This window comes from Trachurus japonicus, chromosome 4 (assembly GCF_045865225.1).
Source record: "Trachurus japonicus isolate A0001 chromosome 4, Traja_1.0".
In the NCBI taxonomy this organism is placed as follows: domain Eukaryota; kingdom Metazoa; phylum Chordata; class Actinopteri; order Carangiformes; family Carangidae; genus Trachurus; species Trachurus japonicus.
The window spans coordinates 33,799,907-33,813,143 of record NC_140910.1 but is presented as its reverse complement, the minus strand read 5'-3'; the positions used below and the strand labels follow the sequence as shown (position 1 = coordinate 33,813,143).

Sequence of the window (13,237 nt, the reverse complement as noted above, 5' to 3'; positions counted from 1 at the left end):
TTACCCTGTGAGAGCGTCTGAAAACATTGTGTCCCTCTCTCCTGTTCAGACTATGAACATTTCAACAGTCACATTAAAACATAAACTTCATCCAAACAGTTATTCTCTAACTCAATAATAATAATGAACAAAATATGTTCATCTTTTCTTTCATGACCTCAGTTTACAGCTTAATTAAAAAGGAATGAAAATCAAATGCTATTGAATATAAATGTCTTTATTATCATTTAAAAACTAAATTTAAAATAGATTATAACTGGACTTTAACGACTACAAACCTCATTTCTGTCACGTCTCAGATTTAAATCGAAGCAGAAAATCATGTGACTGGACGATGACGACGACGATGATGAGTGTGTGCTTCCTCACAGCTGATCAATCACTAGTGCAGTGTGTCTGTAGTGTGTGTGTGTGTGTGTGTGTGTAAATGTCGGAGGATCGCAGCCAAATGAATTCCTGGACTTTGTGTTTGTGTGTTTAACGACTAACAGACGACAGAAAGTGTGAGGAAAGTTGACGGGACAGCGAACGCCGCACCACAGAGTCTTCGACGTGTCCCTTTAATGTGTGTGTGGGACGTCTTCAGTCTCGTGTTGTGGATTCGCCACCGTCATAAAACCACACGACCCGACGATTAGTTCTCAAACTGAGGCCAGATTCACTTTAGTGGAGATAAATGATGTATTTACTTCTGCTGCGGTTTCACAGCCTCAACAGTCTCAGAGCATTTGTTGATTTTATTCCGTTTTTTATACGATTGTAAACTGAATATTTCTGGCTTCGGTCAGACGACGCCGACAACAACAAAAAAAAACAAAAAATATATATAAAAAGGTCCTGGTCTCACTGACAGTCTAACACTCAATCCATCCTGCTGCCTTTATCCCCTTATCTCCTCGCCACCTGTGTTCAGTTTAAAGGTCCAGTCAGTGTGTAATAATTGGCAAAGTTTATTGGCAGAATCGGAATATACTACCCATTAATATATTTGTACAAGTGTATAATCCAGTGGTTTTCAAACTTCAATACATCAAGGACCCTAAAATTGACACAAATTAGACCACAGACCCCCATTGGACACAATTTTGAAGCATTAAACACCAGAAATACACAAATATTTGTTCTAAAACTGAAGAACGGTAGCCTACTTTTTTAGTCAATGTACTGTATGTTCAAATTAGGGCCAATTGGGGTGAATTTTTGGAAATATTGTAGAGACATTTCTGGAAAAAAGTGGTACAATTTCTCCAAAAACGTTGAAAACATTTCTAGAAGAATGTAGTAAAATTTCTCAAAGGAAAAAAAAAAAAAATCTCAAAAAAAGTGGTAAGATTTCTAAAAAGAATAAATTAAAAAAAAAAGGCAAAAATAATTAAAGATTTTCTAGAAAATCATTAAAAAATTTCTCAAAAAAAGTTTTTAAAAAATCTTGAAAAAGTGAAAAAGAAAAAGCGTAAAAAAAAAAAAGTGGTAAAAATTTCTCAAAAAAAAAAAAAGTTAAAAAATTCTAGAAAAAAGTGATAAAATTTCAAGAAAAAGTTGGGGACCCCCTTGAACCCTCTCAGGGAGCGCACTTTGAGAACCAGTGGTATAATCGCTATAAAATAAAATCTGTTTGGTTTCCGTAGCCTTATAATCCTTCTTTTATTTCTATATAAAACAAGGGTCTTGCTTTAGAGAACGTCGCCATCTTGCACCGCCATGTTTGTTTGTACGGCAGCCTGAAGGGAAAATCCAGCCAATCAGAGAGCAGGTTTTCACCCCCTGAAAACGCCATTTCGGTCTGTGGAGATAAATTATCTATTTATTTATTTCTGCTGCGGTTTCCCAGCCTCAACAGTCTCGGAGCATTTGTTGATTTTATTCTGTTTTTTATACGATTGTAAACTGAATCTATATATATCTTTATATAATAATAATTTGATGACACCACTTTGGCATGTGGTATAATTGCGCTGCTGAGCATTTTTCGACTATTTTCTGCCTCTTTATAGACTCCTACAAACTGGCGGATTAATTCATAAACAGCAAAACGCTGCGTTTCCCCCGTCCCCATTTGCAAAAGACAAATTAGTAGACGTGAAGCGGGGGCGTGGACGTCTTTAAAAAGCCTTCTTGCCCTTGTTATGTGGCGTGTGATGCCTCTGAAGAACCAAAAGAAAAAGAAAAAGAAAAACCCCGCCTCTTGCTGCTTATTTACCCAGAGAGAAAATGCAATAAGAGAAACACGGAGGAGCCCAGACGCCTCTTAATGCGCGCGGCTTGTAATTTTTTACGAAGGTTAGGCTCGTTTTAAATCAGGCTGGGGTGTAATTGGAGTTTAGCTCTCCCACTAACTGCCCCTGAACAGTCTAGTTAATTCTTAACAGCTCCCCCCTCACCTTTCTTTTTCTTTTTTTCTTTTCTTTTTCTTTTTTTTTTACTCGCTGCCCCGACCCGACCGGTGTTTTGAACATTTAATGGGAACTCTCTCTTCGCCCATAAAGGATCCTCCATGTTCCTACCAGCAGAGCGAGTCTGGAGGAGCTTATTGTCTACGTGTGTGTGTGTGTGTGTGAGAGAGAGCTTGTTCTCATGTGCCTTTTAAAGGGATAGTCCACCCAAAATTGAAATTTCTGAACTCATTATCTCCTACTCCCCCTCATGTGGACTAAGGGCTGGGAGAAGTTTCAGAGTCCTCCGTGGCTTCTCTGAGTTACAGGGGGTCTCGGCGTAGCAGTGCATGTCCATATAACGGTTGCAAATGGATACCAACTGTCTTTGTGACAAAAAGACACACCAAAAAACATCCAAATACCTCCATGCTGCTCCTATGTAATGTCCGTCTTGTATTGAAGCCCCGACATGAGAAATTGTCCCGAAAAAAATTAAAGAAGTCTATATTTCAAGCTTGTTTCAGATTCAGTTTTATTTATTTTTGTAAAAATGGGAACAGTACATATTGATGGACACTGACATGTAAATATGTGGGATTGTAGCCAAGTGGCTAATTTCCATCCCCAGTCCCATTGGCAGGTTGATGTTAGACAATGATGATAAAAAGTACAAAAAGTAAAAAGTACAAGAGGCAGGACTAGGACAACAAAACACCTTGACATCTCACACAAAACATATATGAAGGACATAAACCAGCAGTTAACTGACCATAGACGGTTAAAAGAGTGGGTAAGGGGACCAACAGGTTACTGAGAAGTTATAAAGTGCTACAGTGCTAGTTAAAGTGCTATGTGCTAAGGTGCTGTTTGCTAAGGTGACGAGTGCATAAGTGCAAGATTGAATTGAATTGCACGATGCCCCAATAAAGTGCAGGATCGACTTAAATTGCACATCCCATAGCACACAATTGCACATGCAGATGTTTTGTAGCTGAAACTTCTCGAAGCTCCTCTTCCTGGTTCGTCCAAATTTGACGAACCAGGAAGAGAAGCTTCTGCTACAAAACAAGCTTGAAATATAGACTTATTTAATTTTTTTCAGGACAATTTCTCATGTCGGGGCTTCAATACAAGAGGGACATTACATACGAGCAGCATGGAGGTATCTGGATGTTTTTTGGTGTGTCTTTTTGTTACGAAGACAGTTGGTATCCATTTGCAACCGTCATATGGACATGCACTGCTACGCCGAGACCCCCTGTAACTCAGAGAAGCCACGGAGGACTCTGAAACTTCTCCCAGCCCTTAGTCCACATGAGGGGGAGGAGATAATGAGAAATGAAACTTCAATTTTGGGTGAACTAACTATCCCTTTAAGGTGCTGGTTGAGGTGGAGGGTTGTGCTAATGAGGAGCAGATGTTGCTGTGCAGCAGCAGCAGCATCGTAGCTTTAACTTATTAAAGGCAGTAAAATTGATGCTTCCTCCTGTTTTCCCAATTAAAGCTCCGAGCCGTCTCTCTCTCTCCCTCCTGTGATTCCAGAGGTTCACTGAGCACATCTGGATCCAATCGGTGCCGCGATAAGAGCCCCCCCCCCCGCTGCACCGTATACGGCCCGAGCGGTGACCGAACACGAGCTGGGACCAGATTTAACTGGACCGGGGGCTTTACAGGAGGTCTGTCAGTGGTTCTGCTCCAATGAAGAGCTTCTCTCTTAACACTTCTCTTAATGAAAAGTTCCCGGGTCAAACTCTGGGCTGAACTCTGTTAGCTCCGCCCCCCCGGCCCCCCCCGGGCCCCCGGGCCTCAGGGCCTCTAGGTCTGGTCAGGGGTCAGACTCATAAAGGTCCTGGTCTCACTGACAGTCTAACACTCAATCCATCCTGCTGCCTTGATCCCTTTATCTCCTCGCCGCCGCTCAGGCTCCGTGAACTCTGAACCGGGCCTGTGTTCAGTTTTTAAAGGTCCAGTCAGTGTGTAATAATTGGCTAAGTTTACTGGCAGAATCTGAATATAGGCTACTACCCATTAATATGTATTTGTATAGGTGTATAATCCAGTGGTTTTCAAACTTCAATACATCAAGGAGCCTAAATTGACACAAATTAGACCTCAGACCCCCATTGGACACAATTTTGAAGCATTAAACACCAGAAATACACAAATATTTGTTCTAAAACTGAAGAACGTCAATATATGTTCACATTAGGGCCAATTGGGGTGAATTTTTGGAAATATTGTAGAGAAACTCATGGAAAAAAAGTGGTACAATTTATCCAAAAACGTTGAAACATTTCTAGAAGAATGTGGTAAAATTTTAAAATTTTGGTAAAAAAATAGTGGAAAGACTTCTTTTCTTTTTAAAAAAATTAAAGATTTCCTAGAAAATCTTTAAAAAATTTCTCAAAAAAAGTTTTAGAAAAAATCTAGAAAAAGTGGTAAAATTTCTAAATTTAAAAAAGTGAAAAAGACAAAGCATTAAAGTGGTGAAAAAGAACCACTTTTTGGCCACTAAACAGAACTAAACGTAACATTTGACACACTTAAGTTTTACCAACTCAGCATAAAACTTCAAGAAGGGAAATTGAAATATTATAAGTAGTGGAGCAACGGATCACAGTTGATCCGTTCAGATCGCTCTCTCCACGGATCGGCACGTAAATGGTACGAGGATCGATCGATAAAAACAAAGTTGTGTGTGTAGTGTGGGAACACGTAGATACACTGCCCCGGCCGAATAAATGGGCAATTTAAAAAACTCTGCTCGGAAATTTGGAGCTGCAGCTCTACGTCGCACACAACAACAACTACTACTACTACGCCGCTGCTTCCCACCATCTTGTAAACGATGCCAAACGTTGCGATGCACAACGTTAATATGCGTCGTTGTGGAAGGAACACGTCAGTTTCCACCTTCGAATGTTCTCATTTTATAACTAATGTGAAAAAGAAGAGTTCCCGCACACGTGGCCAACTTGCAGAATTTATTATGCAACGTTTCGGTACTAGACCTTTTTCAAGCAAATGTTTGCGCCACCACAGGAAGCCATCTTAAATAGGAGTGGCTGTGTGACACAAACCAATCACTTTCCCACACGTCTGGATGTGAGGAATTCAAATATTAAATATCAACATATAAACAATAGAAACAGCATCAATGTAGTACAAAGGTAATGTACAATGAATATATACAATTAATACTAAGCTGCCGTGACTGGATACATTAGGTCCTAATGGAAGGTAATAGCTAATAATCGCAATCAGAAACAATAAATACGACAGATACAATAGTAAAATAGAAGACAGAGGGACTTGCAATAAAAAGTGTGCAAGGCTACAATAGAAATCTGAAACAGTCTGAACAAATCACTACACATGTGAGAAACAGAACAGAACAGTGAACAGAGATTCTTTAGAGTCTAATCCAGAATCAGAGATGCTCGTTGGTGCTTCCATCTCCTCCTCGTGTCTCCACCGTCGTTCATGTTTTCACTCGTTTCCTTCAGAGCTGCTGCTGCACGTTCCACCGCTGCTCGTCTCTCTCTCTCTCAGGTCCAATACGTCAAACCTGCTGCTCGTCCCACGCGTCCGTTTAAAGGCCTCAACATCTCAGAGGTGTCGATGATTCAAGCACTCAGAAGTTGCGTTTCCATCCACCTTTTTTTATTCGCATTTTCAAAAATTGCAAATAAATATTTGAATGGAAACACCATAAATTCGAATAAAGGCAGTAAATGCGCATAAAAGTTTTTACGCTTTGGGAGGGTGGATTTGTCAGCGTATCGATTAAATGAAAATGCGACTTTTTGTTATGGAAACAGATGATGTGAACTGAGCCAGAGTTTGTGGGTGAAGTGCTGCTGGAAGACCAGAACAGCAGGAAAGCGAGCGGACTTGCACAGTTCCTTCTGTCTTTCTGTGTAAATATCTCATGTTATAACATGAAAACCTGCAGCTTATATTCAAGTGCAGCCTATATGTACAGTATTTTCTTTTAAATGTAGCTGGTGCAGCTTATACAGGTGCGTCTATAGTCCGGAAAGTACGTAAATTGTCCATGATGTTGAGTGTCAGCTGAGTGTCAGCTGTTGGATACATTCACGCTCTCTAATGACGTAATCTCACGGTGCACTCCTCCTCTCCCAATAATCGCAAATCAATAACGAATGGAAACGGTCATAAATTTGCTTTGCTTTTTACGCATTTTCACAAAATCCGCTTTTAAATTTGATACGACTTGGATGGAAACCCAGCTACAGACTCACCTGTTGGATGTTCTCTCTACTGTAGTGACTGAGCTGAGCCTTCTTTTCCTTTCCCTGTATCTCTGTGTCGTCTGTTTTCTCCTTTTCCATCCATGCTGGCTGGCTTCTTTCACTAAGAAAACTAAACCATGGTAAACTAAATTGTACTTACTTAGTTTTGCATCACATCTCCTGTCTGGCTCGGCCTCAGTGTTTCCAGCAGCAGTTTCCATCCAGGAGCAGACAGACTCAGTGTGTGAGGGGGGGGGCAGCCTGCAGAGACAGTGAAGCATTTAGCAGCTAAAGAAGCAGATATTTCTAAACACAGAGCAGAGCTGCAGAGAGGAAGCTTTTTACTGTTACTGACAGTAAGATGCACCGTTACTTGACTCAAGAAGAACCGTCACAGAATAGTAATACACCCGTTTAAGTGTTCGTTAGATACACTTTAATCTACAGGCTGCTAATTACATGATAATGTCAAGAAATAACAATTAATTGCGTCATAATGTCTAGAAATAACAGTCAATTTCATAGTAATGTCAAGAAATATCGCCAAGAAATAACAATTGATTGTGTAGAAACAGCCCAGAAATATCGGTCAGTTGCAACGACTTGGTGGAGAAAAGTTCTGGCCTTTCTCAAAACATTCAAAGCATGAAAAGCATGTGTAATCTATTACCTTTATGAAAAACATGACATTACTATGAAACTGACTGTTATTTATATGCTATTTCTGGACATTATCATGTAATTAACAGCCTAAATTAAAGGGTCCATCAACTGATTGGGAAAAAAAAGCTGTTTAAACAGGTTAGGGTTAGTTAATTTGACATATTTGGGTATTTTATTTTTTTTAAAAGTAGTGCAGTTGTTACTTTTCCTGGTAATTAGTTACTTCTATAATGTAGAAACTCAGTTAATCTTTGGGGACAGAAGCAAGTAACTATAACTTATTACTTTTTAAAAGTAACGTGCCCAACGCTGTTGACACAAACCAACCCGGCTGCAGTGGGAGGAATCTGATCATCTTAAAGAGAAGTTTGTTTTTTATTTTTATTTTCTGACAGATAAAGTTGGTTATTCTATATCATTATTGTTGTCAGCTAAGCAGTATGAATCCATGAATGTGTCTGTACCTCATCGGTTCCTCCTGGAGTTATAAATCTCTTAAAAATGAATCTGACATTTTGAAATAGTGTAATTAGTCGGGGGACTATTTTCAGCGGCGGATTAACCGACATGTAGCAGGAAGAGTGATGGATGTGGAGCTGAAGCTGAAGTAACCGACAGTCTGAGAGTTTGTGGTGGTGAAGGAACATGACAGAGCAGCTCACTGATGAGCTTTTAATAGTTTAGTGGAAACAGTTTGAGCTCTGAGATCTCAGAGGAATCACATCTGTCAGAGAATACGTAGAATATCTCCACCGGTGAAATTCTCTTTACTTCTTTGTTTTGGTGTCGAGGAAATCTGGAAAACATAGGGTCCTTTAGAAAGTTTTCAGTCTTCTTTTCCTACGTCTGAACTGTCCCTTTAAGCAGCAGCATGAGCAGCTTTTTCTTTTTTAATGTCGAGAAATATCGCCAAGAAATAACGATTGATTGTGTAGAAACACCCCGAGAAATATCGGTCAGTTGCAACGACTTGGTGGAGAAAAGTTCTGGCCTTTCCTACTTTCCTACTTTCCTACATTTCAAAGCATGAAAAGCATGTGTAATCTAATCTTTAGCCTTTATGAAAAACATGACATTACTATGAAATTTTGCATTATCTCTAGACATTATCATGTAATTAAAATCTGAAAATCTGGAAAACATAGGGTCCTTTAGAAAGTTTTCAGTCTTTTCCTGTGTCTGAACTGTCCCTTTAAGCAGCAGCATGAGCAGCTTTTTCTTTTTCCATGTTAAATCCTTTTAAATATTGTGTTTTTTTTCCTTCTTTTTGCTCTTTGCTCTGCTACTGTGACAAAGTGAGAAACTGCAGTCGACGGCTGCTGATTCTTCACCGAATGCCAATTGACCTCTGACAGACATCGCTGTAAATAACGCTCAATTTCATAGTAATGTCGAGAAATATCGCCAAGAAATTACAATTGATTGTGTAGAAATAGAAAAGTTCAGGCCTTTCCTAAAACATTTAAAGCATGAAAAGCATGTGTAATCTTTAGCCTTTATGAAAAACATGACATTACTATGAAATTGAGCGTTATTTCTAGACATTACCATGTAATTAACGGCCTAAATTAAAGAGTCCATCAACTGATTGGGAAAAAAAGCTGTTTAAACTCTGAGGCTCAGAGGAATCAGATCTATCAGAGAACAAGTAGAATATCTCCACCGGTGAAATTCTCTTTACTTCTTTATTTTGGTGTCGAGGAAATCTGGAAATCTGGAAAACATAGGGTCCTTTAGAAAGTTTTCAGTTTTCTTTTCATATGTCTGAACTGTCCCTTTAAGCAGCAGCATTTTTCCATGTTAAATCCTTTTAAATATTGTGTTTTTCCTTCTCTTTGCTCTTTGCTCTGCTACTGTGACAAAGTGAGAAACTGCAGTCGACGGCTGCTGATTCTTCGTCCGAATGCCAATTGACCTCTGACAGACATCGCTGTTAAAAAGCCCATTCAGCCCCCATTATATTAATATTTTCAGAAAACACACACACACACGCTCTGCTCTCTCCCTACTAGATGTGGTCATTGGCGTCCCGCGGAGCGTTACGGCAGCACAACCGCTCATTCATGCGTTGACTTCCCTCCTCCTCCTCCTCCTCCTCCTCCTCCTGTGTGTGTTTGTGTTGCAGCTGACGAGGCCCAGCGACGGCTCAGCATGTGCATTCTGTACCACATCAGCATGGACGACACATCCAAGTCCGTGTTTGCTGACACAGACTGCATACCGCAGGTAAGACTGGCTAATGTCTGACTCACACACACACACACACACTCACACACACACACATCAGCAATGCATCCATCGTCCAGGAATGAATGCATGAGGAGAAGGGCGGGACGCCACGCCACATCTGGAGGCAGAGAAACCGCCAGAGGAACAGCTGCTCAGTCTTCTCTCGTGCTGCGATGACAACTCTGTTTTTACTCCTTTGACTTCCCTTTTCCACCCAGTCCTCAAAACATCCTTCTTCTTTTTCTTTTTCTTTCTGTGTCTCCTCCTCCTCCTCGTGTCCAGCCAGGAACACAAGTCATCATCCAAACAACAAAACATAACAGCACTGTGATCATGAAAATATATGTCAAATCTTTCTTTCTTTTAATCAACACAAAATAGACAGTCCCGTCACAGTGTACATTAGATACATTTTAATTTACAGGCCGCTAATTATGTGATAATGCCAAGAAATAACGATTAATTGCGTCATAATGTCTAGAAATAGCCTGAAAATAACGGTCAATTTCATAGTAATGTTGAGAAATATCGCCAAGAAAGAACAATTGATTGTGTAGAAATACCCCAAGAAATATAATATATATAATATAATATTGATCAGTTGCAACGACTTGGTGGAGAAAAGTTCTGGCCTTTCCTAAAACATTCAAAGCATGAAAAGCATGTGTAATCTATTACCTTTATGAAAAACATGACATTACTATGAAATTGACTGTTATTTCTAGACTAAAAAAAGCTGTTTAAACAGGTTAGGGTTAGTTCATTTGACATATTTGAGCATTTTATTTTTTTTAAAAAAGTAACACAATAGTTACTTTTCCTGGTAATTAGTTACTTTTATAATGTAGAAACTAAAAAGTTAATTTGGGGGGAAAGTAGCAAGTAACTCATTCTGGCTATTTTGGTGGATAACTCGTTCTGGCCTTTCTCAAAACATTCAAAGCATGAAAAGCATGTGTAATCTAATCTTTAGCCTTTATGAAAAACATGACATTACTACGACACTGACTGTTATTTCTAGACATTATCATGTAATTAACGGCCTAAATTAAAGGGTCCATCAACTGATTGGAAAAAAAGCTGTTTAAACAGGTTAGGGTTAGTTCATTTGACATATTTGAGCATTTTATTTTTTTAATAGTTACTTTTCCTGGTAATTAGTTACTTTTATAATGTAGAAACTAAAAAGTTAATTTGGGGGGAAAGTAGCAAGTAACTATAACTTATAACACTTTTACTCCTTTGACTTCCCTTTTCCACCCAGTCCTCAAAACATCCTTCTTCTTTCTCTTTCTCTGTGTCTCCTCCTCCTCATGTCTCCTCCTCTTTCCATTCTTTTTCTTTCAATCAACACAAAATAGACAGTCCCGTCACAGAATAATAATACACAGTGTACATTAGATACATTTTAATTTACAGGCCACTAATTATGTGATAATGTCAAGAAATAACAATTAATTGCATCATAATGTCTAGAAATAGCCTCGATTAGAAATAACGGTCAATTTCATAGTAATGTTGAGAAATATCGCCAAGAAATAACTATTGATTGTGTAGAAACACCCCCAGAAATATCGGTCAGTTGCAACGACTTGGTGGAGAAAAGTTCTGGCCTTTCTCAAAACATTCAAAGCATGAAAAGCATGTGTAATCTAATCTTTAGCCTTTATGAAATACATGACATTACTACGACACTGACTGTTATTTCTAGACATTATCATGTAATTAACGGCCTAAATTAAAGGGTCCATCAACTGATTGGAAAAAAGCTGTTTAAACAGGTTAGGGTTAGTTAATTTGACATATTTGAGCTTTTTATTTTTTTTAAAAAGTAATGCAGTAGTTACTTTTCCTGGTAATTAGTTACTTTTATGTATTTAATGTAGAAACTCAGTTAATAGGGGCGTTTAATACCACGATTAATTGTGAAAACAAGTAATCGTGACATCCCTAATCAACACCAAACAGACAGTGTGGTGGACGACGACTCTCTCAGATACAGAAGATCCTTCATACTTAGTTATCGGGCTTTTAAATTCTTCTGCAACTGAATTTCCCTTTGGGGTTTAATAATGCCGTTCTTACTCGTATTCTTCAGAAAGAATGAGAAAATTAGAAAGAGATAAAAAAAAAAAGGAGAAAGCTCATCTCGCCAGCTGTCATTAAACCAGAAGCAAAGAAAATATCAGGAGAATTCAAAGTTCAGGCAAAACATTTAATACATCACATCTCAGCATGAGATTTAAGAAAGAAAGAAACAAACACAGCTGTAAAACATCCAACATGAAGGAGGGAAAAAAATATGTTAATGACAGAAGGAATGCAGGAAAAGCTGTAAATGTTTGTTATAGAAGAAATCAGATCAATCAGCTCATTTTATTATTATTATTATTTACTTATTTTACATATAAAAAGACCAAAAAATGAAACAGACACAAGGATGAAGGATCTAACACATCCAGACGGGTTCAGGACATTCTGAGATTTCAGTCGTCTACATCGTAGCTGACAAATCTAATTATCTGTCAATCAAGCAGAGCGACCACTAACAGACCCAAAAATTAGGATTTAAAAGATCAATGTATTAAATTTCACTGACGTATGTGTATAAATGTGTAGATGCACAGTTCAAACATGTGTTGCTCCCACCACATAGACAGTCACATATAATAGAGGAGTGGAGCTGAACTAGAAGATGAACGTAGACCAGACGTTTGTTTTCTACTGATCCAGGATCAGCTCAGCTCAGTTCCTCCAGTTGGTTTTCTAGTTTCCCAGTTGAGGAGTGTCATGGAAATTCTCTGTTGCTGGTGAAAAATGAAATAGAGACTTCTTGCCGGCCGACAAAGTTTTATTTCCTTTGCAAAGAAAAGGTCAATCAACATGCGAGCGGTTCAAGATGAAGAAAGACCCTGAACATGGGGGAAACCTAAACATTTATAGCTGAGGGAAGGAAGGTCCACCTCTGGGGTGTGTTTGTGTCCTTTGGCCGGCCCCTTCCCTGATTGTGTTTTCACGCCTTCGCCTTTGAAGGAATCATCACCGGCCTCCCGAGGTATTATATGGAGTTAAGAGATACAATTTAAAATACAAAGGGGTTTGAGTGTGAATTAGGAAGTGGGAAGTTGGGCATCACAGATGGTTAAGTGTAAAGGAACTTGAATTTACACTTGCAGAAGGAAGTCTGGGAAAGCAGAAGGTTGGGTGTCTTAGGTGGTTTAAATGCAAAAGAACTTGATTTTATAATTACATTAGAAAGTAGGCTATCTCACAAAGGAGGTAAAAGTGCTATTACAGGAGGAGGAGGATGGTTTCAGTGAGGTGTACTGTAGAAGATGTTGTGAACCATGTTTGAGTCGTAGCTTTTGGGTTTATCTTTGCAGTTTTCTCTCAGGTTTGAACGTCGTCGGGCTGATTCCTCTCTCCTGATTGGACCGACCTCGGCCGCTCGCTCTTCTCATCCTCAGCGATTAGCTAAATGTGCGTTGTGTTTGTTTGTGGAGATTGTGGGTGTAAACGCCGGCCAGATGTGACCGAGGAGGGGTCGGCTGTTTGTTCAGAGGGTCGTGTAGCAGCAGCAGCAGATCTGAGCCACAGCCCTGCTCCTCCTCCTCCTCCTCCTCCTCTTCCTCAGCAGAGAGGACAGCTCTTGCTCTTGCTCTTGCTATCAGCGTGACCAGGATGTGACCTGTGCTCCGCCCCGAGGCCCATGCA

At 39.4% G+C, this 13,237-nt stretch overlaps 1 protein-coding gene across 1 annotated transcript in view; it reads left to right on the top strand.

Moving 5' to 3' along the window:
- Window positions 1–13,237, top strand: part of kifap3a (kinesin-associated protein 3a) — an 85,132-nt gene that overhangs the window by 26,729 nt on the left and 45,166 nt on the right. The window contains exon 11 of the mRNA XM_085775250.1: window positions 9,420–9,520. Within this exon, the coding sequence (XP_085631376.1) occupies window positions 9,420–9,520 (101 nt within the window). The remainder of the gene's footprint in view (window positions 1–9,419; window positions 9,521–13,237) is intronic.